The sequence below is a fragment of the Eschscholzia californica genome, unplaced genomic scaffold (assembly GCF_041429995.1).
Source record: "Eschscholzia californica isolate CP2 unplaced genomic scaffold, dmEscCali1.0.p SCAF_1, whole genome shotgun sequence".
Taxonomy (NCBI): domain Eukaryota; kingdom Viridiplantae; phylum Streptophyta; class Magnoliopsida; order Ranunculales; family Papaveraceae; genus Eschscholzia; species Eschscholzia californica.
The window spans coordinates 86,355,028-86,378,559 of NW_028238198.1; the positions used below are offsets into that span (position 1 = coordinate 86,355,028).

The 23,532-nt window shown below is 35.4% G+C and overlaps 5 protein-coding genes across 6 annotated transcripts; 2 read left to right on the plus strand and 3 right to left on the minus strand.

Annotated features, from left to right (window-relative positions):
- Positions 1–660: 660 nt before the first annotated feature.
- RAB18 (Dehydrin family protein) lies at positions 661–2,050 on the plus strand. The gene is made up of 2 exons (XM_086657125.1): positions 661–1,365; positions 1,470–2,050. The coding sequence occupies exons 1-2, from the start codon at positions 700–702 to the stop codon at positions 1,725–1,727; spliced, it is 924 nt and encodes a 307-aa protein (XP_086513251.1). The 5' UTR covers positions 661–699; the 3' UTR covers positions 1,728–2,050.
- LOC147570571 (NAD(P)-binding Rossmann-fold superfamily protein) lies at positions 1,834–5,092 on the minus strand. Its single transcript, XM_086657124.1, has 8 exons — positions 4,727–5,092; positions 4,472–4,564; positions 3,635–3,713; positions 3,433–3,514; positions 3,191–3,230; positions 2,918–3,052; positions 2,367–2,504; positions 1,834–2,288 (listed from the first exon to the last, which is right to left on the minus strand). Exons 1-8 carry the CDS (start codon positions 4,966–4,968, stop codon positions 2,000–2,002), a joined length of 1,098 nt encoding a protein of 365 aa, XP_086513250.1. The 5' UTR covers positions 4,969–5,092; the 3' UTR covers positions 1,834–1,999.
- A 221-nt stretch (positions 5,093–5,313) lies between these two features.
- On the plus strand, positions 5,314–6,005 carry LOC147570572 (protein OXIDATIVE STRESS 3 LIKE 3). Its single transcript, XM_086657128.1, has 2 exons — positions 5,314–5,454; positions 5,552–6,005. The coding sequence occupies exons 1-2, from the start codon at positions 5,384–5,386 to the stop codon at positions 5,799–5,801; spliced, it is 321 nt and encodes a 106-aa protein (XP_086513254.1). The 5' UTR covers positions 5,314–5,383; the 3' UTR covers positions 5,802–6,005.
- A 273-nt stretch (positions 6,006–6,278) lies between these two features.
- Positions 6,279–8,628, minus strand: LOC147570573 (Pentatricopeptide repeat (PPR) superfamily protein). The gene has a single exon (XM_086657127.1). The coding sequence runs from the start codon at positions 8,259–8,261 to the stop codon at positions 6,570–6,572; it is 1,692 nt and encodes a 563-aa protein (XP_086513253.1). The 5' UTR covers positions 8,262–8,628; the 3' UTR covers positions 6,279–6,569.
- Positions 8,629–9,289: 661 nt separating this feature from the next.
- On the minus strand, positions 9,290–13,410 carry LOC147570574 (BEL1-like homeodomain protein 7). 2 transcript variants are annotated; one of them, XM_086657130.1, is made up of 5 exons: positions 12,516–13,410; positions 10,968–11,966; positions 10,368–10,747; positions 10,223–10,283; positions 9,290–10,136 (listed from the first exon to the last, which is right to left on the minus strand). In XM_086657130.1, the coding sequence occupies exons 2-5, from the start codon at positions 11,862–11,864 to the stop codon at positions 9,552–9,554; spliced, it is 1,923 nt and encodes a 640-aa protein (XP_086513256.1). In that variant the 5' UTR covers positions 11,865–11,966; positions 12,516–13,410; the 3' UTR covers positions 9,290–9,551. The 2 variants fall into 2 exon arrangements, with proteins under 2 accessions (XP_086513256.1, XP_086513257.1); XM_086657131.1 differs by having other exon boundaries at positions 12,378–13,073.
- Between the last annotated feature and the right edge of the window lie 10,122 nt (positions 13,411–23,532).

A 23,532-nucleotide genomic window follows, 5' to 3' on the forward strand; every position in this document is an offset into this window, starting at 1 on the left:
AAAGTGGGAGTTAGTTCAACAAAAAAACAAAGTGGGAGTTTTTTTTTTTTTTGTTGAAGGAAGAAAGTGGGAGTTGGGTAGGGAAACGAGAGTTGGTCTAGATTTATTTATAGAAAAATGTTAGGGAAAAAAATTAGACAAATTCTGGACAGAAATCATATATAATTTGTGGTGATTGATGTTTCCGATGATTTCTTTCTGAACCGTTAATTACTGCAAACCAAATAGAATTTCTCTCCAATATATGTCTAGTTTTCCTTGTTCTATAGCATTACTCTTATTCACATTTCAATACTTCCATAAGTGGATTGTCGGCATCTTGGATCGAACGACGTCGGATTAGTACATAGCGCTAGGGTGACAGTTGTGCTGTTTGGATCATCTGAGGGTACAGTTGTACTTTTTGCCACTGAAGTGTAGCGTGGCGATCTGCCCACGCAAAAGCTTTAACTTTTAGATAAGACTTATCCCAACGGGCTAAAATGAGACAGTTGAATTAATACGTGTCCTCACTTGTGTTGACACGTAGCAATTATAGTCTAACGTGGCATAATAGCTTTCATTACTCAGGCTACGTGTCAAAGTCCACTGCCTTCCCTCTTTTAGTTATATAAACCCGAATCCGAATACCGTTATCATCATCAATCTTCAGCAATTTCACATTCTCAATTTCCGAAATTAACTTTTTCCAGTGACAAAATGTCGGACTACAGAGACGAGTATGGCAACCCAATTCGGGCAACTGACGAGTATGGTAACCCTATTCACGGCGGCGGTGGTGGTGCCACCGGAATCACTGGCGCTCCGGGAACAACTGGTGCTTATGATACCACAACAGGAACCACTGGCGCTCTCGGTACAACCGGTGCTTATGGTACAACAACAGGTTCGGGTTACGGCACCCATGGTGGTGGAACCGGCTTGACTGGCACTCATGGAACCACAACTGGGTCAGGTTACGGAACCCACGGCGGTGGTGGTCATGATACCACGACTGGGTCGGGCTACGGCACCCATGGTGGCGGAACTGGCTTGACTGGCACTCATGGTGGCGGAACTGGCTTGACTGGCACTCATGGTGGCGGAACTGGCTTGACTGGCACTCATGGTGGCGGAACTGGCTTGACTGGCACTCATGGTGGCGGAACTGGCTTGACTGGCACTCATGGAACTACAACTGGGACGGGTTATGGAACCCACGGTGGTGGTATGACCGGAACTGGAACCGGGTTGGGGACCCATGGTGGTGGAATGACCGGAACGGGTGGTAGTTACGGTCAGGATCAAGGGTTGCACAAAGAGCAACACCATGGAGGAGGAGTTACAGGCATGCTCCATCGTTCCGGAAGCTCTAGTTCTAGCTCTGTAAGTTGTTTCTCTCAGTTGTGATTTGAATTGTCAAAAAGTCCTGAAATTCTAATGGTTTGTTTGTTGGGTTTTGTGTGTGGGATTAAATGGGTGAATGACAGTCATCAGAGGATGATGGGTTTGGAGGAAGGAGGAAGAAGAAAGGGTTGAAGGAGAAGATAAAGGAGAAGTTACCAGGCACCAAGAAACACGACCAGCAACCACAACAGCAGTATTCGAGCACGACGACACCAGGAGGAACAGGAGGAACAACAACAGCTGGGTATGCAGGGCAGACAGTGGAGCCGCAGCAGCACGAGAAGAAAGGTATGATGGAGAAAATCAAGGAGAAGCTGCCCGGACATCATGGTAGTCACTAGAGCTTCTTCATCTGTCTGCTAAACGAAAGATTATGAACTACTATTCTAATGTTCCTTGTGTGTTTGTGTTGAAATTATGTAATAATAATAAAAGTAATACTTGTGGTTTGTGAGTGTATAAGAACTCTTGTGTTTATTGTGTAAGTTCCTTCGAGTTTTTTTAATGTCATTCAAGTCTTCGCTTGTTTTGTATCTACTTCTTCATTACTAGATTTCTAACCTAAAAGAACTGCAAACAACTCTTGTAACATAAACAACCTAAATCCAGGGTCTTACTGAGATGAATTTGAGATGAAGTAGGCAATGTCTTCCAGACCTGACTTGTAGGATGAGTGAAGAAGATTCACTCCTAACTCATTCTTTAAGCGACTATTCGAGACCCTCTTCTCTCCTTGACTGGTTTTCCCTTCAGTGTCTGAAGTGGATGATGATGATATTTTAGGAGTTGATGTGGGATTGATTTTGTTGTTGTTAGGCCAGTTTTTCTCAACTAGGGTTCTTGCAAATGCAAATACTTCAGCCCTTGGAGCTGGTTCATCATCAACTATATTGTATATTCTCCTGTATTTGTATTAATGAATTCAATACTAAATTCAAGAAAGAGAGCAAGTTATATTATGATTTTGGGAAGAGAAATACCCAGATGATGGAGTTCGAATACAGGCTTTGGTTGCTTGATAAATGTCAGCAACATGAACTCTTGATGTGTACTTTCTGGCTTCCCTCCATCTTTGGGTTTCTGTCAGACTACCTTGCTTCATTATGGTGTCTACTGCACTGCAAGAAAATCAATGCAATTTAGCACAAGATATCAACATAATCCTGGGATAGTTTATATGGTTATGGTAATCTACGATGTCACAGCTAGCCAAATGCTAGTCACAGCTAGCCAGATGCTAGTCGCAGTTAGCCTTTATCAATACTGTGTCCTCCTGGCGTTCCGCGCCTCAAGTCCAATGGATACGGAAAGTTTCACAAGCACACCTAGAATGCTTCAACACTCACTAAGTTGGAGCAGGCACGTATATCCTAGCGAAGTGGTACGTTATGATCCTAACATAATATTGAGCAAGCATATGTGATACTGTATACACAATTTCAAACTATTTAGTGGAGTCACTGCCACGAGTATCTGAGCTTAATCAAACTAAAGATGACATTAGTACTGAAGTTTGTATGTTACGTATTACCTTCTTCCCGGTCCATAAATACCCCCAAGTCGAAATACTTGCACTGAAATCCCAAGATCATGACCTACATTCAACCATGCTTCTTCAGCAGCCAATCTTGCCTTGGCAGATTCGGTTGTTGGGTTTGGAGGATAACTGCGAGAAGGAGCATTTGTCTTTTTCGTTTTAGTGGCTTCTACTTGAGTTTACACCTATATTATATAATATAAAATATAATATGTATATGATGTATATAGATATCAAACAGTACAGGGTACAGATACATTTGCTTACTCCTCATCAACCCATGAACCACCACTGTCTCCATAGACACCTGCAATTTTGTAATATGATATAAGTGGTTAGATGGGCCTTCTACGTTTACGTTAAGCTATACATTCAATCTATGGGTTTGAGACAGAGACGAAATAACAAAGTACAATTGGCAAAAACAGGATATGAAGTAATAGATTGAGGAACCAATCTGGGATTCAAATGAAATGGGCTTAGAGATCAAGAATTTAAGTTCAACTTACTTGTTGACGATAAGTAACATATCCATCGAAGTTTTCCATCTCTTAGTCTGCTCCATAGTAAGTTATGGTCATGACAAAGCACCTGCAGAACAAATAAACAAATAACGAAACAAGAAAGCATGAGGTGTTCAATACAGAGACACGTACTAAAAAGAGTCATATAGCAAAACCAATGTACCAAATGCGAACTCGCTTAGCTTACCGGATCACCAAGACCTACGATTGGAGGTATCGATACAAGAAGATGAGTCGCATGCTCTAATCTATCCAGGCTTCCGAGTCTGGACAACAAGCGAAATGGAGATTTTCGCCTCAAAGGAAGCAAAATAATAAAAATAAAATAGTGACGTGAACAACTTGCAATATCAGGAACTGAAACAAACTATGATCTGCACACTGTCTTCTACACATGAAATATAACTTACAACTAGACTCAGGTTGTGTTTGTTTTTTTTCTAAGTTATCTTTGAAATCAGACTCGAGCTTCTGAACTTACTCAAGCCAGATTTCAGAATTTTTGTTCTGGTTTGACTTGTCTGAATAGGTAGTTTTGGGTCCATTTAAGTCGGACGACTCTTATACAAATGAGTTAGACGAGTCAGATACCGACAATGAAAGAAAAGCAACAAGAAGCAACAAGGTTCTCTAGTCCTTAAACCTTTCACTTATGGACTTCAAGTCATTCATTGAAAGACTCAATCAAATCCAACATGACATTACCGACCTTGTGTTGATCAATCATACCAGCGTAAGGCGTTATTCCACTTCTCTTTCAGATCGTCAGAGTATCAGCCAAGGTTGGCACAGGCAGAGGAATTCAGATATATGCCAAGAAAACAAAAAACGAATCTCGATAGACATAAAATATGTAAGCTGATTGATATGAAGTTATGATCTGATTAAAAACCATTTTAAAATTTCTAAGCTCGAAGATCATAAGCAATTCAAGTTTTAGATTCACATAACCATATTCATCAACTAGTAAATTGATCAATCTGAAGTAAAGAAGTGAACCAAACTGAGAAAGTAATAAACTTACCCATTACCGTTCGCGTTAAAGATTTCAACATCAAATCCCATCATCTCAAGTTCCTTCTTCTTACTTGAATTTGTACAAGTCCCAAAAACCTTCCTACAAAAAACCAATTACCCAATACTCAACAAAAGAAAAGTTTAATTGAAACTAGGGTTCCTGTTTATCCAATGGTGGATTCACCCTAACTCTGGTTGACATTGTAATTCTTAAAAATTAAAACCCTAATCGAGGGAAGAAGAAAACTAAGGTGAATATTACCAGTTCTCTTTCTGCAACTGCTTGCCCACGAACCGCCCAACAAAACCCATCCCCAGAATGAGCATTGCTGATGAATTAGTGAGAGATTCCTTCTCATCTATACTAATTTTCATTTCCAACTTGCAAGAGAACTTGGGTTGAAGAGATGATGATTTTAGGGTTTTCAAAAGGGTAATTGATCTGTTAAATCGATATTGAAGAGGAGTTTTAGTAAATCCACCATTTAAGTGACAGATTTCCATGGGAGTAGGTATGAGAACAAGTTCTGAATTTCTGGATTTCTTTTGATCAGGTTAAATTAAAAAAGCCAAGTGCCAGCCGGGACCTCATCACTTGAGAAGACAAAAACTGTCGCTAAAACTTATCAAAAGCGTCGGTAACATAAATTTGTCGCAAATAATAAGCGTCGCAAAATTAAAAAGCGTGGCTGAATGATTTCAATTTATATCCATTCATGAAAAACCGATAATTTCTCCTTAACACCAACTTCCAATATCCATGGAAGCTTAATCAATCTCTTAATTTTGACCACCCTTTTCTTATTTATAAAAGGATACCCTATTTTCTTCTTTCTCCATCCATTCTTCATCCTTTTCTTCTTCTTCTCTCTCTCTCTCTCTACTCTTTCTCTCTGAAAATTTGAAGAACTACCAAATCATGGCTGTTGCATTTGAAGAAGCCATGCGTTCATTTAACATGAATGAGCTAAGAACTAATCTCCCCCAAAAGTAAGTTAATAATCTTTGTTTAATTGATTCAATTAGCTTATCAAATCTTCATAAAAACTCAATCTTGAAAACTAAATTATGGGCCTTTTTTTTGTAGATTTTCTAGCAGAAGAGGGTTATCAAGGAATTATTCAGGGAAATCACAGTCATTTAATTGTTTATCAGTTGTTCGAACTGTCGAAGATCTGAAAAAACCACAGTCTCCTGAGTCTAAGAAAAGGAAGAAATATTTATCATCTTCTTCTTCATCACCACATGATCATAATGGTGGAGCACCCGTTCCTCGATTTCCATGTCGAAGGGTATCTAGTACTAACCATTGTTCTGCTCTTGTTATTGGAGTTTAATCAATTCATGAAGAAAAACTCATACAGAGAAAGAAAGAAGAAGAGCCATGAAATTTTCCAAGAATAAATGTGATTTTGAGAGTTTTGGCAGAAAATATGTAAATTACTACTAGGGATTTTGTTTTTGTTAATTGGGTTTGTTTTGAATTTGGTTTTTTACTGGAGAAGGTTTAAGATTGAATAAGAACTGATACGTATTTGTTTTTTCTTACTGTTTGAATCTAACTCGTCTGAGTCTGACTGATCTGAATTTGATTTGTAGAAGACAATAGTCAGAGACAGGAAGGGACCCACATTGGGCCCTGTGGGTGCACGTGCCCCCACAGAGGCGATTCGCAAAAAGACCGCATTTTCCGGGTAAGTCACTGGTCATAGACGAGATGGACACAAGAGTCAAATAATGTACAAACAATCTGAAACATGACTCGTGACGAGTCGAATATAGGGTTGCTTATGTCATATAGTAAAAAAATGGAATTTGGAGATACAAGAAGCAATTCAATTGATTTGAGGGCATATATAATACAAATCTATTATACTTGTTCAAAAAAATCAAAACTCCAAGCATCTAGAGATAGAGACAAAAAGTAATCTATCTTAACAACTACCCATACTAATCTTCTTCATGAAGCCCTCATCTGAAACTTGAACTTGAGAACAGAAATAGGCTTAGATTTTACAAGTAGCTCTGTTTCATGAATATACAGAATCAATTATCAGAATCTCCTTAAATCCAACTACCAATGATTACGAAAACAATTCTAGTACTCATTCGAGGTCATATTGCATTACAAGCCTCTCTAAGGTATTCCTACTTACGACATTTCTCTGATACAATTGTCTTAAAACCTGTCCCGCCATTTCTGTTTCTTCTTCATGAGCAATTCCTTCAACTAGAATAGTATAAGTTGTTTCATTTGGCATATAACCTTTCTTGATCATCGTTTCGAATATTTCCACCGATAGATCTGTCCTTCGAGCTTTACATAAACCAAGTATAAGAGTATTGTAGTTGTCGATTTCAGGCATATACTCGTTTTCCTCCATTACTGTAAAAATCTCTTTAGCTTCATCTAACATTCCTTCCATACATAACCCTCTAATCAATGATGAATTCGTGTAAGAATCGGGTGTAAACCCATTCTTTGTCATCTCATATAGTAGTTGAAATGCTGCATAAGTATTTCCTTTTCGACATAAACTCGATATAACATTCTTACAATAATCATGCATAGAAGATTTATGTTTGTTACCCAAGCTCTGAAATATCGAAAATGCTTCTTGAACTTTCCCTTCCTCGCATAGAATAGCAAGAGCATTAAAAGTCCCGTCATTTGGATTACAATGTCTATAAATCATTTGATCTAAACATTTCACTACAAGATCAATCTTCCCTTCTCTGCAAAATTGTGCTATTATCGGATTATAGCTCGTGGCATTAGGCTTAAATCGACTTCTCATCATTTCCTCTAAGACTTCAAGAGCATCGTCGGTTCGTCCGTGGAGTGCTAATGAACTAATCAAGATATTATATGTGATAACAGATGGTGAACGATACTCGCCAACCATCTGAGAAAGAAGTTCATTTGCTTCTTCCCATCTTCCTTCATAACACAAACTTCTCAACAAAATATTGCAGCTAACAACATTCGGTTCGAAACCCTTTGAAGGCAAACTCCTAAAGAATTGGATAGCTTCATTAGTTCTACCTTCTTTGCACAATCCAGTTAGCAAAACATTATAACTAACCAAATTAGGTTTTCCACCTTTAGCAATAATCTCATCTAAGAGTCTCATTGCTTCATCTACTCCTCTATCTTTATAAGCAGCTTCGAGCAAGAACGAATACGTAAACACGTTAGGAATCAACCCTTTTTGCATTAATCTATCTAAAACCTGCAAACTATGTTGTAAATTTCCATGGATGCATAATCCTCTAACAAGAGCATTATAAGTGACAGTATTCGGCGGACAACCAAATTCCTCCATTTTTTCGACTAATTGCATAGCATAACCAACATTTCCTCTCTTACATAATTGATTTACTAAGAAAGTATAAGAAGCTATATCTGGAATAGTACCTGAATTTACCATCATCTCCATTACTCTAATTGCTTTCCTAATCTTATTTGATTTGCAAAGATCATATAAGAGTTGAGTAGATTGAAAAACATCAGGTTTATGACCTTTACCTATCATGTATTCTAAGTATAAAAAAGCATCATTTAGTCTAAGATCTCTGTTTCTTGGGTCATTTTTTCCATTCTTCCAATTGGGTATAGTGAAAACAGTTTCTTTTGGAGATATTGAGATTTGGGTAGATGCTAAAACCCTAGAAAACCCTTTATTGAGTGAGAGAGTATGAAGATTTGGGATTTGAGAGATTAGACAATATGGTTTTTTTCTTATTTGTATGGGTAAGTTTTGAAGAGGAGAAGCAGAATGAAGCAGAGCTGCCATGGCTATATTACCTAGACACTTAACAAGTTTTCAGCTTCCCATGAAAAGGAAACAAAATGGTGATCAGATTCTAGAAATGGGGTTTAGATTATACTGAAAAAAAATTGAAGAGAGAGAGAAGAGGAGGCATACTTGCTGTGTGTTCTTGGGGGTTGATCTTTTCTGTGATAGTTTGAGAAGAAATCTCTAGTTTTAGGGAACCAATCTCATCCACAAACACAACAAAGCTTATCTAACCTTGAAAAACAAATTAACCCCATCACTTTTCCAACCCATTGTCTCTATTTTTTTGGAGTAGTAACATGTATTTTCATATTTTCACATACAAAGCAAGGTGATCAAAATTGAATGGTTGTTATAAGAGGGTGCCAACTAGACTTATGAGTTGCTAGTAATATTGTTTGATCTGACATTCCTAGATCTCACGGTTTTTAGCCTCTTGAGATAAGCACGTACTCTGTCTCACTATGGATGTGGGATTGTTTACAACACAGCTTCCTAAGCCACATCACAGTAAAACGAATCGTACTGATAATATATTATAGAATGATGCGGACCAGACTTCTAGACTGTTATTGATCTTGTCCATTTTGTCACTTCTTGTCCGCACGGTTTTAAAAAATCTCACTAAAAAAAGGGTGTTTAACCTCTTAAGATGAGCACAAACTTTGTCTCACCACAGATGTGAGATTGTTTACCACCTTCGTCAAATTATAAGATTGTTAGTTGGATAAGGTCCAAGGAAGGTCAGATTTACTCTTTTTTTATTTTTATAGTTTGAATCGTATTATATATGAGTAAATCATTTCTGAAATGGCGATAAGCATTTTCCACCATTATTGAGAAGAACAATTTTCTCATGATACACAACTCCTAATACTACTTTTAACCATTGTTATCTAAATTGCAGATGATTTTGATACTGTGGTATACTAATACTAATTTGCAGTTTGTGGATTCATGGAAGTGTTCCAAAACCAATCATAATAAACTGTCAAATCCAGAAGCAGCAGCAGCTAATACCACCATTTTCTTCAATAACAACAATAGTTTTTCAAGTAATCTTACACTTGTTCTATAACAAGTAAAAAGAATAATAATGTTGTTTCCTATCTTTACAAATATTTCTACTACTTTTCCCCACCACCAATCTCTTGTTTATATTACAAACTATGTTTTTTTCAAAAACCATATCTATATAGTGATCAGCCATTCATTACTGATTTTGTTCATCTTCTTTTGGATCTTCTCTCAAGAAGAGGAGCTTCATTTATTCATCCCAGAGCTATATTAGGCTACAAAATCATGTAACATATGAGAGGAACCAAACCTTTGATTTCGGTCTCCGGGATCTATACAGTCGTAATCTGCTGTTTCAGGCCCCACAAGAGAAGAGGCCGATGCTGCTGCATTATACATATCGTCCGCTCTCATAACAAAATTCTGATGTGTCCCACCGGACGTGGATAGTCCACCGCCATCTCGGTGTTGTAACCCTAATGTGAGTGAAACTCCACTTCCACTTCCATATCTTGCCATTTCTGTCATTTGATATGCCGAATTTGTAGCCATAAACCTTCCATTTTCGCTCTCGTTGGACTGTGCTAATGCATCTTCAAGAAGGCGACAGTTATCTTCATGAGCGCCGACTTCGGGAATGAAATCAGATTTTGGGTATCTCTCTGTTGTAGCAGATTTTACTAGTTCTTGTAACTCCTCCCTCCTATTGTCCGGTGCTTTTGAGTTTTCTGTTTTTAGTACATTTTCGGATGAAGAAATTGAGTCCATCTCAGTCTCACCAAACTCTTCTTTGTACATCTCTTCCACCATCGGTTTCCAGAGACGAACTCTCGCATTAATAAACCAATTCGAAACCTAATGATAAAAACATTAGAATGTAGAAAAAGAAAACATGGGTGGAACTTCTCATTCTAAAGAAATTTGGTGAAATTAATGATTACCTGACTTCTAGTCAAGCCGGTCTGTCTTGCTAGCAGAATTTTATCAGAATCTTTCGGGTAACTGATGGATATTAGTAACAAAAGGAAGTTAGATAAGCTGATAAATGCGGAAGTAAAGAAAAAGTAGCAAAAGCTAAGAACTTACGGGTGGAGGAAGTGCTCAAAAAGCCAAGCTCGAAGAATCGTGACAGAGCTTTCAGGAAGCCCTCTCTGTGGTCTCCAAGCATGTTGTTGCATCATGCCAAACTGTTGAAAAGCTCTCTGCTGCCTGAGCTGCTGATCCACAAAGCGGAGACGGGATATCCCACCATTTTTGCTGTTCCCTCCTGTATCCTGCTCTCCGAGACTTCTACGGGTAACTCTAATTTGACCGTTGATTGCATCTCGTAAAGTGCGGAAGTGTCGGGAAATGGTCTGAACGGCTAATGCTGTGTACGGTTTGGCAGCTCCAATCCCTGCTATTACGTCAAAGGATGACACGATAATCTTCATTTGATGGTAGTATTGTTTGTATCTTCGATCAACCTGTAAAAGAGATTTTTGGAGGAAAATAGAACGTCTTAAGTCGGGTAATTAGGATGTGCTAATCATTGACTAACCTTATTGCATAAGATTTAGAACTTTGCCAGTCAAAATTGACAAAACGAGTATGTTTATACGAATCTAAACACGATAGAAACCCATTGCAATCATGCAGAAACAAAATACTGCAAGTATGCGTCGTTAGAAGCATGGGAGAAATTACCTCGTCCAGCATGGTTAAAAGCTTTGTCATCCTGTTCTGTAATTCCTGTCTCTCAGAGGGTGAAAGCTCACCACCAGATGTGGTGGTTAACTCTGGAGGATCTGAAGACATCCCGGCGGCACCACCATCCTTGGGTTGCTCATTAGCCTCCATCGACGCCTTTAAAACACCTTCATGTTGTTTTAGAGACTTATGAACATTGACTACTTCATCGAGCAATTGTTGAGTCACCTTGAGATACTTTGAGTTAGCAATGGCACTAACAGTTCCCGGTCCGCCATACTGCGAAGGATCAGAATTCATCGATTTGGGGTTCACTCCAGATAGAAGATTGTTAAGAGCTTCTCCTCTAATTAGATTATGATTATCACCTCCAAAACCCTCATCATCTCTAGACCCACTCCCTTCACCACCACCATTTGAAATCGAAGGATGAGAACTCAAGAATGAAACTAAACCCGGGTTAGATTGGCTATATTGAAACGAAGGGACTGGAGTTGCAGATGGAATATGTGAGCTAAGGGTGAGAGATAATCCTTGACTCTGCAAATTCTGGCCACCATTAACCGATCCGCCTATTGATGTTGGTTGTATGAACATATCATTTCTACCATCTCTCCAAAAACTATACCCTTGCTCCTCAGTTTGTGAACCGATAAAGTTCGATATAAGCCCTTGTTGAGTAGACCCTAATTCTTGTGCTCCAACGGACGGGAGATTGACACAGTTTTGCTGTGATTGTGAATTTCCGGCAAAGGAATCTGAATAGTTCATATACATCATCATGTTCCCTGAAAGTCCTTGAGTTTCAGGGTAAGAATTTTGTGCAGAATCCCTTAGATAGAGGTTCGGGTTAACGTCTCTTTGATTGCTTGAAGATGAATAGTAAGTAGCCATGAATTTTCTTCCTCAAACTTGGAAACTTCAAGTTGAGGAGTTGAAATTAGACATCTAACCATGAATTTTCTTTCTCAAGGAAGTTTGATGTTTCTCCAATAACTGATGATAGAAGGAAACAAAAAGATGATTAGATATCTAAGAAAAATCTACAACTTTACAAAATTCTTTTAGATTGATTCTAAAACATCATAATCAAGGTTGCCCCTTTGTGGGTTTTCTTAAATCTTTGTGATAAGTGGGGTTTTCAGAGAAACATCAAATAGATATAAATTTTGCTATCATCTACTATAATAAACCCTTTCAGTGAAAGAAAAAGAAGCAAATAACATTAAAAACCTAACTTTATAACAAGATTACCAAAATTGGAAGCATAAAAAAAAAGGGTAACCCAAAGTTCAAAATGAAAAGATAAACCAGAAGAAACCTAAAAACCAAACAATCATGAGAATAGAAGTCAAAATCACAGAGAAATAAGCAAAGAAAACCCAATACTCATGAAAAGAAACATACCCTTTTTCCTATCTAGTCATGAGTAAAAGATTTATCATTATTGTGGATGAAAACCCATATCATCAAAACCATCAATTTAGTAGCATGCATATCACAACTTCAAATAGAGAGAGAGAGAGAGAGAGAGAGAGAGAGTACCTAAAAACCAGAGTATGTGAGGATTATGGGGAGCAAGAAAAACTCAAAGAACCAAATCCAATCAATGAGCTTGAAACAAAACTCCAAGAGACAAACAAAAGCAATCCCAAGGGAGATCAAAAAAACAACAATCTATTATAATACAACAACAAGACCAACAAACAATTCTTTAATAAAAAAAAAACACTTAAAGAACAACAACAACCATATTAATCTCTTCCTTTATGTTTTCAATATATCATAATATCTCTATCTATCCATCTCACTCATCATCCCCTCCACCACACGTGTGATTCACACACACACACACACTTCTCTCCATGAAAACTCTCCCTTCAAAGTTGTTTCTTTCACCCTCTTGTGATTTTCAACTTCTTTCTTTCTTATTCTATCTTCTTCCTTGTTTGATTTGGTTGTTGTTGTTTGCCTTACCTCCTTGTTGTTGTTGGTGTTGTAGTTGTGGTTAAGGTGTTAGAATCCTCTAACTACCAGTAGGTAGACCTAAGTCTCTCTCTCTCTCTCTCTATTAAACCCCTCCCTCATTTACCACCCATCTCTTCTTTCTCTCTCTCTCTCTCTACTTGTTCAATCTTCCTCTCTCATCCATAAGTTTTCTTTCAAAAAATCTATAATATACACCAAATAAAGAAGTTATCTTATCTCTAATCTTAATTTAATTATGATTTTATATTAATTAATCAAGCTATTAAATTTGAATTATTAATGGATGTCTCAACTACTACTACTACTTGACTCAGCCTTCATCCCCTAGGCCTAGGGTTTTATGACCATTCTCTTGTATGTATATACCTTCCTAAATTAATTATTGTTAATGTGAGGTGGTGAGGTTTACATGTTTCTTTATTAGGTAGATTTTCTACCAAATTCTATAACTGATTTGAAAGAGATCATAACTCTAGAAGTTATAGAGTAAATAAGCCGACAATTAGAAAATAATAAGTCGAGTTGCGCACAAATTCACAGTAATAGAGAAATTCACGTGTTACCACTCAATCAAAAATAAAATTACATTTTTTTTATTATTATTGATTATACTGATCAGATAATCACTATGAAAAGTAAGCCAACAAAAAGAAGAAACCTCTTTGAATTTCTATGGTCCTTCCAAAAGCAAGAGCCATTTCCATCTTTATTTTGATTCAAAGTACATGAGTGATAAAGTAAAAATTTGTAGAAAAAAATATTGATCCATTCCTTATATTTGAGTACTAATTAAATGTACTCTTAATCTTTTTAGTGATATTTGGATGTGAAAGTATCTACATATCCTCTGGAAATTTAGGACAGTCTACATTTGAGTTCAATTTGTTGTAATTGAATGTGAACTTAACACAAATGAGTTTTTTAATTGTTACTAGTTTAATGAGTACATTAGTTTTGAAATCATAACTTCACAAACGGTTTCACGAATTCATACTCAATTTATATTTCACGGAGTCGAATTAAAAACCATAGATATTCACATGATATAGTGCGTTCATTACAGTGGTGTGGCTGAGAATCGGATACCAGATGCGAAAAACTAGGGGCCCTTTATTCAGTAACGTAATTACACAAATCTTTTCCAAATATAATGCATTTAGCAAGTATCTAAAATAAACTAAGTTAGAATTTTTTTTATCTCAGCTGAATCTAGGTTGTGTGTTCTGGACCTCAAAATTTTTGTTTAAGCATAAATCACACAAATCGAACTAAATTTATTCCATGAAACAGTAAACAATAAATATTACACTTCACAAAGGATCTTTAAGCATTCAGACTTGCCTAAAAGTAGTTAATTATCTATAAAAGTTGTTACTAATAATAGTTATCGGTGATAATAAATTGAGAAAATAAACAAAATATTGACAAGGCAGAGAGTACTTCTTTTTTTTTGGAAATTGACTACGATCAACACGATAGTCATTACATTTGGCATTGATACATCAAAGATGTGATAACCTCAATAACCGTCAATTCAAATTCTTACAAGACCGGGCCTATAGCCCCAACTAAACTATGGCCTAAAGCCCAACTACATTATTTATACCTTAATAATCTCAATTCAACTAAACCACGGCTTCCTGGAGTTTATGTCAACACCTTGGAACCACTTGGGTACCAACTATTGACAAACAAGAGAGAGAGAGTATTGAACTTGTGACTTCATACCTGTTATGGAAGATGTTTACTAACTAAACTACATTTTTTTACATCGTTTAGTTATTAAACTTAAATTTGAGATTTAAAAGTTCGTCTATCTTTAACAAAAACTTAACCGGTTATGAATGGTAGATTGAGTCCTTTGAAATGTGACCAGAAACTGGGTTAAATAAAGGTCAGCACTTTGGGGAAAGCTAAATAGTTTTCGGGGTGTGAAATTTTAAAGGGAATATGTAGAATTTTAGAAATTTTCCGGAAAATAAATTTTAAGGGAAAAAACACTCCACCTCACCTCTCTGTCTTCTCTGACAGGTCGCCGGTCGGAAAATTTTCCGCCCGACGACCATGAAAAAAAAAATTCAACAGACCGGAACTCCGGCGAGAGTGAGTGAATTTTTTTTTTCATGGTCGCCGACCAGAAAATTTTCCAACCGACGACCTAATCGGAGAAGAGAGAGAGAGGATGGTAGGGAGAGAGAAGATGAGGTGGAGAGAGAGAGAAGTGAGGTGGAGAGAGAGAGAGAGAGAGCTGAGGTGGAGAAGCTATTTTGATTCCCCCTAAATAAAATTGTAGGGAGAGAGAGCTGAGGTGGAGAGAGAGAGAGCTGAGGATGGTAGGGAGAGAAAGGATGGTAGGGAGAGAGAAGATGAGGCGGAGAGAGAGAAGTGAGGTGGAGAGAGAGAGAGCTGAGGTGGAGAAGCTATTTTGGTTCCCCCTAAATAAAATTGTCAAACAAAATTGATCAATTTTTGACCAAGTCTTCACACCCCGTAAACTATTTAGCTTTCCCCAAAGCGCTGGCCTAAATAAAGTTCTTATATAAATGAACACTAGGTTCCCACCGCGTCCTACGGACGCGGTAGACCCCTCTTGGCTAACGCCGTTGTAGTAGGTCGGCTCTCGGTTTTATGGCTAAGAGGTTGACATTAACACCTTCAAAATTATCCCCTGCAAATTAAAACAGTCTAAAATTAATTACAGTCAATTTAATTAACTTCAATTTAATTCTAAAATCCAAAACAGAAGAGAGGAAGGGGGAGAGAGAGATACAATCGCATGCTTATGAGGGAGAATATAGGAGTGAGAATTTTGAACAGAATTTAAAGTCTAACCGAATTGATATTAAGGGGAAGTGTGTGGAATCGTGGGAAAGAAAAGTAGGGAGAGATTTGTGGGTGTAGTTATTCTAGGGAGGTTGTAACTAACTATTCAAAAATATTTCATTCTTGACACTATTATCCTTCTATTTTGACTGGATTTACACGAAAGGGAATTTCATAACAGCCGTCAGATGTGATCTTTATGAAAATCCCAATAAAAATGGACGGTCAGACTTATCCCCTGGATAACCGACTGAGCTGTTTTAATATAATAGATGTTTGATGCTACTCCAAAGTAGCTCTTTATTTATGGACCAGAGATTTTTAAATACCAATTGTTTAGTAGATGGCACTTTGGTAGTAAAGGTGATTTGTAGGGTCAATGTTAGTGACCGACGAAGAGCTATCTAGCTAGGTACGAATAATTAGGGCGCAGCAGAACAAGCGGCTGTAGAAGTACTGACGTGGGCGGCTTATCCAACACGCGTTTGTCAGAGATTAGGGCACACACAGTACTCCATTTCGTAATCCAACGTTATAACGGCGCCATCAGAAAAAACCTAGGTTCTTTTCTTTTTTGCCACATGGGATCTTAAAAATCAGAACTTCAATCATTACCATCTAATTAATTTTACCTAGCTAATTACACAATTATTATTTCACAATGGCACGTGCCATAGTGACAATGTACACTTGGAAAAAGATTTTTCTCATTCAATCTATTTTTTTTTTCTGTTGAAAGATATTCAATGATCCTCACTATCACTCTTACAACTTAATCATAGTTTATATTAGAAGATATTTATTTTTGGAGATACTAGATAATTTAAGAATAGTCATGATTTTGATAGATTACAACATATTGTGTCTCTATGGAGTTCAACAAAAAAAAAAAAAAATATATGTGCCTATGGGAAGCAGCTAAAAAATCACCCACTAACACATTCTATCAAAATTAAGATGCATCTACTAGAACCTGGTCAAAAGTATGAGATTTTTTTGTAATATAACATTATCAAGTAGCATTAACTTATGCTGGTTCTGTGAGTACAGAATGCGGAAGAATGCGAAAGTCTGGCGATACACTTTAGCATATTATGGACCATTCAACTGCGAATACAACATGCCCACATCGAGAGCGACAATCAAAACATAATCCAGTACATTAATGGACAAAGTAATGACTTACACTGGGAGTTCAGATAAGTCATCTCACAGTCTCTTGAACTCAAGAAGCAGTTCACATACGTTATTTTCTCTTATGCTCCCAGGGAATGCAACGCCAAAGCACACGCTCTATCTAAATGGGGTAGAAATAATATTCAAAAAAGAATTTAGAATGTTGCACCTACTTTTATTTCTGCTTTAAATTAGGTACTTTTGTAAGACTTGTTGGTTGTTCAAAAAAAGTAGCAGTTACTCATAGTGTGAAGCCACTTTATGAGATAGTTGCAATACTCTCATCCTATATCCAATTATAATGTTAACTGTTTTTATTTACAGTTCAAATGTTTATATGCTTGATTGGTGTGTAGTATAATTGGTTTGCTAAATAAGAACTAAGGAATCATGCCTCAAATATAGACACAACATACAAATTTTTTTCTTAAATTTGAATAATTTTTTGCAAAATAAATATCATTGACCATTAAGAAAGTGATTTTATGAATAAAATTTAGGATAATTCATAATGTGGTTCGGTCTACATTCGTCTTTTGTTACAATAGTTCAGTGTACATAGCCATGAGTTGTTGTTTACAAAATAAATCAATTCATGTTAAAACATAAGCGTTCAATTTGATAATTATGGGTTTTACATAGAATATACCTATGCAAAATATAACTGAAATTATTCTTCAGTAATAGAACAATTAATAGGGGTGTTCATTTAGTATCCAAACCGACCGATCCAATCCAAACAGATTTCAACGGTTTGGATACTGATCCAATAGTATTCCGGATTGGTTCGGATGTTAAAATGGCAAAACCGAGTGGTTTGGATCGGTTTATGGATTTGGTTGACGGATAACCGAACAAACCGAACCAAACCATTTATTGCTATTTTTTATATATTATATATATAAATATAAATGATAGGAATGATGAACGGTTGAGATTTAATAGTTAAGTTAGTTCCATGTTTGTTAATATCGTAGCTTAATGCATGTGTAACAGAAGTAAATGGCGTGGAGAGTTGTAGCTTAATTCAATAGTTAAGTTAGTTCCACGTTTTTAAGTCGAAACTGCGAAATTTTATATATGGTAAAATATCACAGGTGGTTCGGTTATCCAACCGATCCAAACCGTCCATGCATAGTTCGGATCGGTAACCGAACCAAACCATGAACGGATTGGTACGGATTTAGATTTGAAAAAACCGAACCCTTCGGTTTGGACTTTGGATTGGCCGAAAAAGTCGGTTATCCAACCGATGTTCACCCCTAATTAACAAGAAGTTAAGTTTCCCATACAAACTTCAAATTTCGATATTTCATCAAAAAAAAACTTCAAATTTCGATGTACTTACAAAATTTCGATGTACTTACAAAATTTCGATGTACTTACAAAATTATTCTTCAGTGTACATAGCCATGAGTTGTTGTTTACAAAATTGTAAGCAAATTTCGATATTAGCCTCCCTTTTGTTCCGAATTTTAATACATTGAAACTCCATTAAAAATAATTGAAGTACTAATTATGTTTTCTAATTTCTCGTGTAATACGTATTCTACATCAACAATACTTAAACTATGATAAGTTCACATTGAAGTTTAACATTCCAAAAACAATTAAAAAAACTATGGCAAAAGCATTTTTTTGTATTTCATTTGTTTAACTAAACCTATAAGTTGAAATTCAAATTTTTATTTGTTAATTGGCTATGACATAAATTTGGTGGATTCTTTACAGTCCAAATTATATGCTTAATTGGTGTATAGACAATTGGCTGGCTAAATAAAGGGTAGGAATCATGCCTCACATTAAAACAAAATCATTTAGTGGATCATTAACAAAAAAAAAAAGATGCAACTGCATTTTAAAATAAATAATTTTTCATCCTTAATGGAATAGTCGAAAAGAAGATAACTTCCTCCTACAAACTTCAAATTTTCAATGTACTCTCTTACCTTCCTATTATCAATTTATAAGTGATTATTGGGCTCCCTTTTATCTGTAGTTTTCATATATCGATAAAAAATAATTTAAGTACTAATTTATGTTTTATAATATCTCATGTAATATGTATTCATCCTCAACAATATTTTTTTTTTGTTGCAAAGATATCAAAGATAGTTAAACTATGATAACATCATATTGATATTGTCAACAATCTTTGGTTGGAGTGGTAAGAGTTATAATTAGGGGTGTGCAAAAATAGACCGAACCAATCAAACCAAACCGATCCAAACCGGTCCAGTCGGTTTTCTAACCAAACCAAACAACGAGTGGTTTGGTATGGTTGTAGATTTTCAAAAACCACCTAGTTTGGTTCGGTAAATGGATGTAATTTTTAGGAACCATTAAAACCAAACCGAACCAGTTAAGTTCAATTAATATTTATAATTGTATATTTACATATTTTTTCTAAAATATATCTATCATATCTCCATAATTTCATACAAATACGACAACACCACTACAATATAATGTTACTAGCTAGTATTATATTAAAACAATTCATGTATCGATAATATTACTAGCTACTACATAATATTTCGGTCGTTGGCCTGCACATGTCTTTAATGTTTCAAATATTTTTTGACGTATTATGTTAGTTTGATTGTTTCTCCATAATTTTAAGGAGTGTTTTCTTGATTTTATACGTCAGTGTATGAGGAAAGTAACTCGATTCGCCAATTTTCATGGAGAACAAATTGTTTTTTATGGATGGTTTGGTATCCAGTAGTATCCAAACCGTTTATGATGGTTTGGTTAGTAACCGAACCAAACCATGAGCGGTTTGGTAATGGTTTGAAAAATCGCTAACCAAACCATGAGCGGTTTGGTAACGGATGATACCAAATTACCGGATACCGAACCAACGAACACCCCTAGTTATAATCTTTCATCTTAGAGGTCAAGAATTTGAGACACACGCTGAACAATACAAAAAAAAAACTTCATATTAATATTTAACATTCTAACAACAATTGAAAAATAATGATGGAGAGTATTTTGTTGTATTTTATTACTTGTTTAAGAAAACTTATAAGTTAACATTCAACTATTAATTTGTTAATTATTTCAAAAAATAAAAAGCTATTGATTTGTTAATTGGCTATGACATAAATTTGGTGGATTCTTTTTATACTAACTCAAACTAGCTATTTGGAAATGGTTTCAACAAAAAAAAAAAGCTATTTGGAAATGGCCCCACCTTTTTGGCCGATAAACATCCTTAAATATTTAATTGGTTATTAGCTCTATTTTTTTACTTGTTAGTATTAAAATACATTTTTCCTCGGGTTTTGGTATAGGAAGAAAATTTTTTAGCAAAGGCAGTGCATTAGATAGGGAGAGCACTCTTTTTAGAATAGGGAGGGATAAGCTTTTTTTTCTAAATATCCCATATTTATACTTTGGTCCCTCCCATCAAACTATTTTGGACCAAAAGAGAGAAAAGAAAGTATCCTCCTGTTCGACTAAAAATCTTCGAGAGAGAAGACAAAATCATGTTCGACCTACAACCTTCGATCAAATCAAAGAGAGAGAAGAGAGATGAACATCCGGAAAAGGAGAAAAACCCTAAATCTGTTTGATTCTATCAAACAGAGAGATATAGAGATAGAAACCTAAACCCTAGAAACACCAATTTCCATAGAGAGTTTGTAATTCTTGTTATTGCTTGATTTCTTCATAGATTTTTAGAGTTTTAACAGAAGTAATTTTTGAAGATTTCAAGTATCAATATTGCAATGAAGAATACAAACAAGGATGTAACTCGAAAAATATATAATCGACATTTACATAAAAGAAATTTCGCTTAGCATAAATAAAAATTCATGAATACCAACTGAAAATTTTAAAAAAATTCGGCCAGAGCGGTTGAAAAAACAGACTAATTTCAGCAATATCAGCCGAAATTTATTACTATTTTCAGCGGGATCGGCCGAAATTTGTTATCTTTTTCAATCGACCCAACCGAAATTTGTCATCTTTTTTAGTCGTTACGACCGAAATTTGTTATCTTCTTCGGTCGACCCTACCGAAATTCGTTGCCATTTTCCGTCGATCCAATCGAAAATTCTTTACTAAAAAAACGACCTAAAATCCTAAAACATTTGTACAATCGTAGAGGAAGACAAGAAAATGATATTTCTTTACATGAGACATATTATCTTCATTATAAATGTCTTTGTTTAAGTCGATAACTTCGTTTAAGTCGATGCCCTTGTTTAAGTCGATGGTTTCGTTTAAGTCGATGTCTCCGTTTAAGTCAAAGGAATCTTCTTTCTTGAGGCACCATTAAAAGCTCGAAACTAAGACTATGGTGATGGTAAACTTTGCAAGTTTTTTAATACTAATGGTGACGTTGATAGTAGTGACGATATTAGGTTTTGGTTGTTTATGTGAGAGAAACTACAAGTGAATAAAATATTAGATTTATTATTAATTTTTGTCTAAGTCCTTCTATTTTGGCACTATTTATTAAATGATCCTTATAACGCCCTCCTTAAACTAATTTGGTAAAGGAAGAGCAAATAAATAAATTGACCTTTCTAGCGCACTGCCTTTACTAAATAGTGCTCTTCCTATACCAAAAGCCTTTTCCTCTTCCAAAAGAAAATAGTTTTTTTTAAGCTAAACTGCCGTAGACGGTAATCTCGGTAGCAGGCTACCTGCCGGTTGGTCTGTTCTTGCGTCATACTATAGGCCCACTGCCACGTCAGTGTAACAACTCCATTAGATTTCTTTTTGAAGGGTGATCGGCAGCCCTCACAAAAAACATCTTATGATAGACCTAACGGTTTGAATTTAGACTCTTAAAATCCCTAAGGCAGTGTTTGATATCAGGAAAATAATTCTGTGGAAATAAAAGAATTCTATAGAAAGTCTTCACGAAATTTATTCTATAGAAATAAGAGTTCTTTCATTTGGTAGTCATTTATTATTTGCGGAATTACAAACTCTGTTATTTAGTTGACAACTAACTTCTAGGAATATAATATTCAATTAAGAATTTTTATTCACTTTTTATGTAGTCAAAAATGATATTTTTCACTTTTATGTTCCCAAAATTACATTTTCATCCTTATACTGTCGAAATTACACTTTTACCTTTATGTTTTTCAAAAAGAGATTTTACTAATATAAAAGGGTAAAGTTGTCATTTTAATGTAAAAGTGTGGACATGGCATTTTACAAGATAAAGGTAAGAATGTCATTCAAACCACTTAAGGGTAAAAATGTCATTTTGATATTATCAAGGGTAAAAACGTCATTTTGACAGCATAAAGTTAAAATGTCAATTTGATATTATAAAAAGGTAAAAATGTACTTTTGTCTATATAAAGTTAAAATGTCATTTTGACAACTTTGTAAACATGTCATTTGGGAAGAAGGACAAAAATATCATTTACTCAATGTATAAGTAAAATTTTATTTTGCTAAATTTTATGGGTAAAAATGTCATTTTAAACATATATGGAGATAAATATTAGGTTTCAAGTATCCGAATATATTAGAATATTTTTATTTTTATTTTGAGTTTTGATTTTCCATGGAAACTAATTCCGAGGGGGGAGCAAGGAATTAAAAGTGGACTATTTCATGGAAATAGATTCCCTAGGGAATTAAAGTCACGGAATTATACTTCGTATCAAACGGTGGAAATACTTATTTTCATGGAAATTCTTTTATTTCCGTGGAAATAGGATATATCAAACACACTCTAATACTTTCGTTAGATTCTCGATTATGAGAATTATAAAATTTCCAAATACATGTTAGAGTTGTCAATTGTTGACATAAGACGTTTGAATTTAATCAGTCCGATTTTATCTACAACATAAAAATAATTATTAAGATGGATTTCGAGATTACTATAATTTACAAGACCCAGAAACACAAAATTCAACTTATTAATAATGGTGAATAGATATCAAATCACTATAAGAGATGATAAACACAATTTCGAGAAAATAATATAAGTTTTTCCTTTTTTTGTACAGAAGTAATATTGCTATTCACATACCAACTAATAGTATATTGTTGGCTGCCATGGAAGAGCGAAAGACGGTATAATCTCATTACTATTGTGTTTATATTTTGATAAGTTCATGTTGTAATATGTAATCCAACTGACTCTCATTGAACCCTAAATCTTAAATGTCGACCAACAAGTTGATCTTAGACTTTGTCAAAAAGTTTTTTGTAGTTATAAGTGTATAACTCGGTACATAAATTTGGAAAGGAAGAATAGAAGACAGTCGGACTAAAAAACAAAAAAAATTAAATGGAGGATAAGCAAACATTGCGTGGGAATATTTAATGCAAAGTTTTTCTTGATTTCATCTTTATGTGGAAATAAAGAGAGGGCCCATCTTTATATGAGCGATATGAGTGGTGACACGTAATTTTGTTGGAAGATAGAATATTTTTTAGGTCCCACAATAGTTGACAAAGACTTTGTCCTCCTCTAATTTTTTTTTTTTTTTTTGCTGGGATAATGATTACTGAAATACTCCTATATTTTTCTAATTTTAATAAATATAAAAGGCCGACAATTGGTAGTCTGATTGGGGCGACATCT

Coding starts and splice junctions, on each gene's coding strand:
- LOC147570572 (XM_086657128.1), top strand. CDS start 5,384: ATGGCTGTTGCATTTGAAGAAGCCATGCGTTCATTTAACATGAATGAG. Junction 5,455..5,551: donor AGAACTAATCTCCCCCAAAA/GTAAGTTAATAA, acceptor TTTTTTTTGTAG/ATTTTCTAGCAGAAGAGGGT.
- LOC147570574 (XM_086657130.1), bottom strand. CDS start 11,864: ATGGCTACTTACTATTCATCTTCAAGCAATCAAAGAGACGTTAACCCG. Junction 10,748..10,967: donor TTTTAACCATGCTGGACGAG/GTAATTTCTCCC, acceptor TCTCTTTTACAG/GTTGATCGAAGATACAAACA. Junction 10,137..10,222: donor CCGGCTTGACTAGAAGTCAG/GTAATCATTAAT, acceptor TTTTATCATTAG/GTTTCGAATTGGTTTATTAA.
- RAB18 (XM_086657125.1), top strand. CDS start 700: ATGTCGGACTACAGAGACGAGTATGGCAACCCAATTCGGGCAACTGAC. Junction 1,366..1,469: donor GAAGCTCTAGTTCTAGCTCT/GTAAGTTGTTTC, acceptor GGTGAATGACAG/TCATCAGAGGATGATGGGTT.
- LOC147570573 (XM_086657127.1), bottom strand. CDS start 8,261: ATGGCAGCTCTGCTTCATTCTGCTTCTCCTCTTCAAAACTTACCCATA.
- LOC147570571 (XM_086657124.1), bottom strand. CDS start 4,968: ATGGAAATCTGTCACTTAAATGGTGGATTTACTAAAACTCCTCTTCAA. Junction 4,565..4,726: donor CAGTTGCAGAAAGAGAACTG/GTAATATTCACC, acceptor GGTTTTTTGTAG/GAAGGTTTTTGGGACTTGTA. Junction 3,231..3,432: donor ATGTTACTTATCGTCAACAA/GTAAGTTGAACT, acceptor ACAAAATTGCAG/GTGTCTATGGAGACAGTGGT.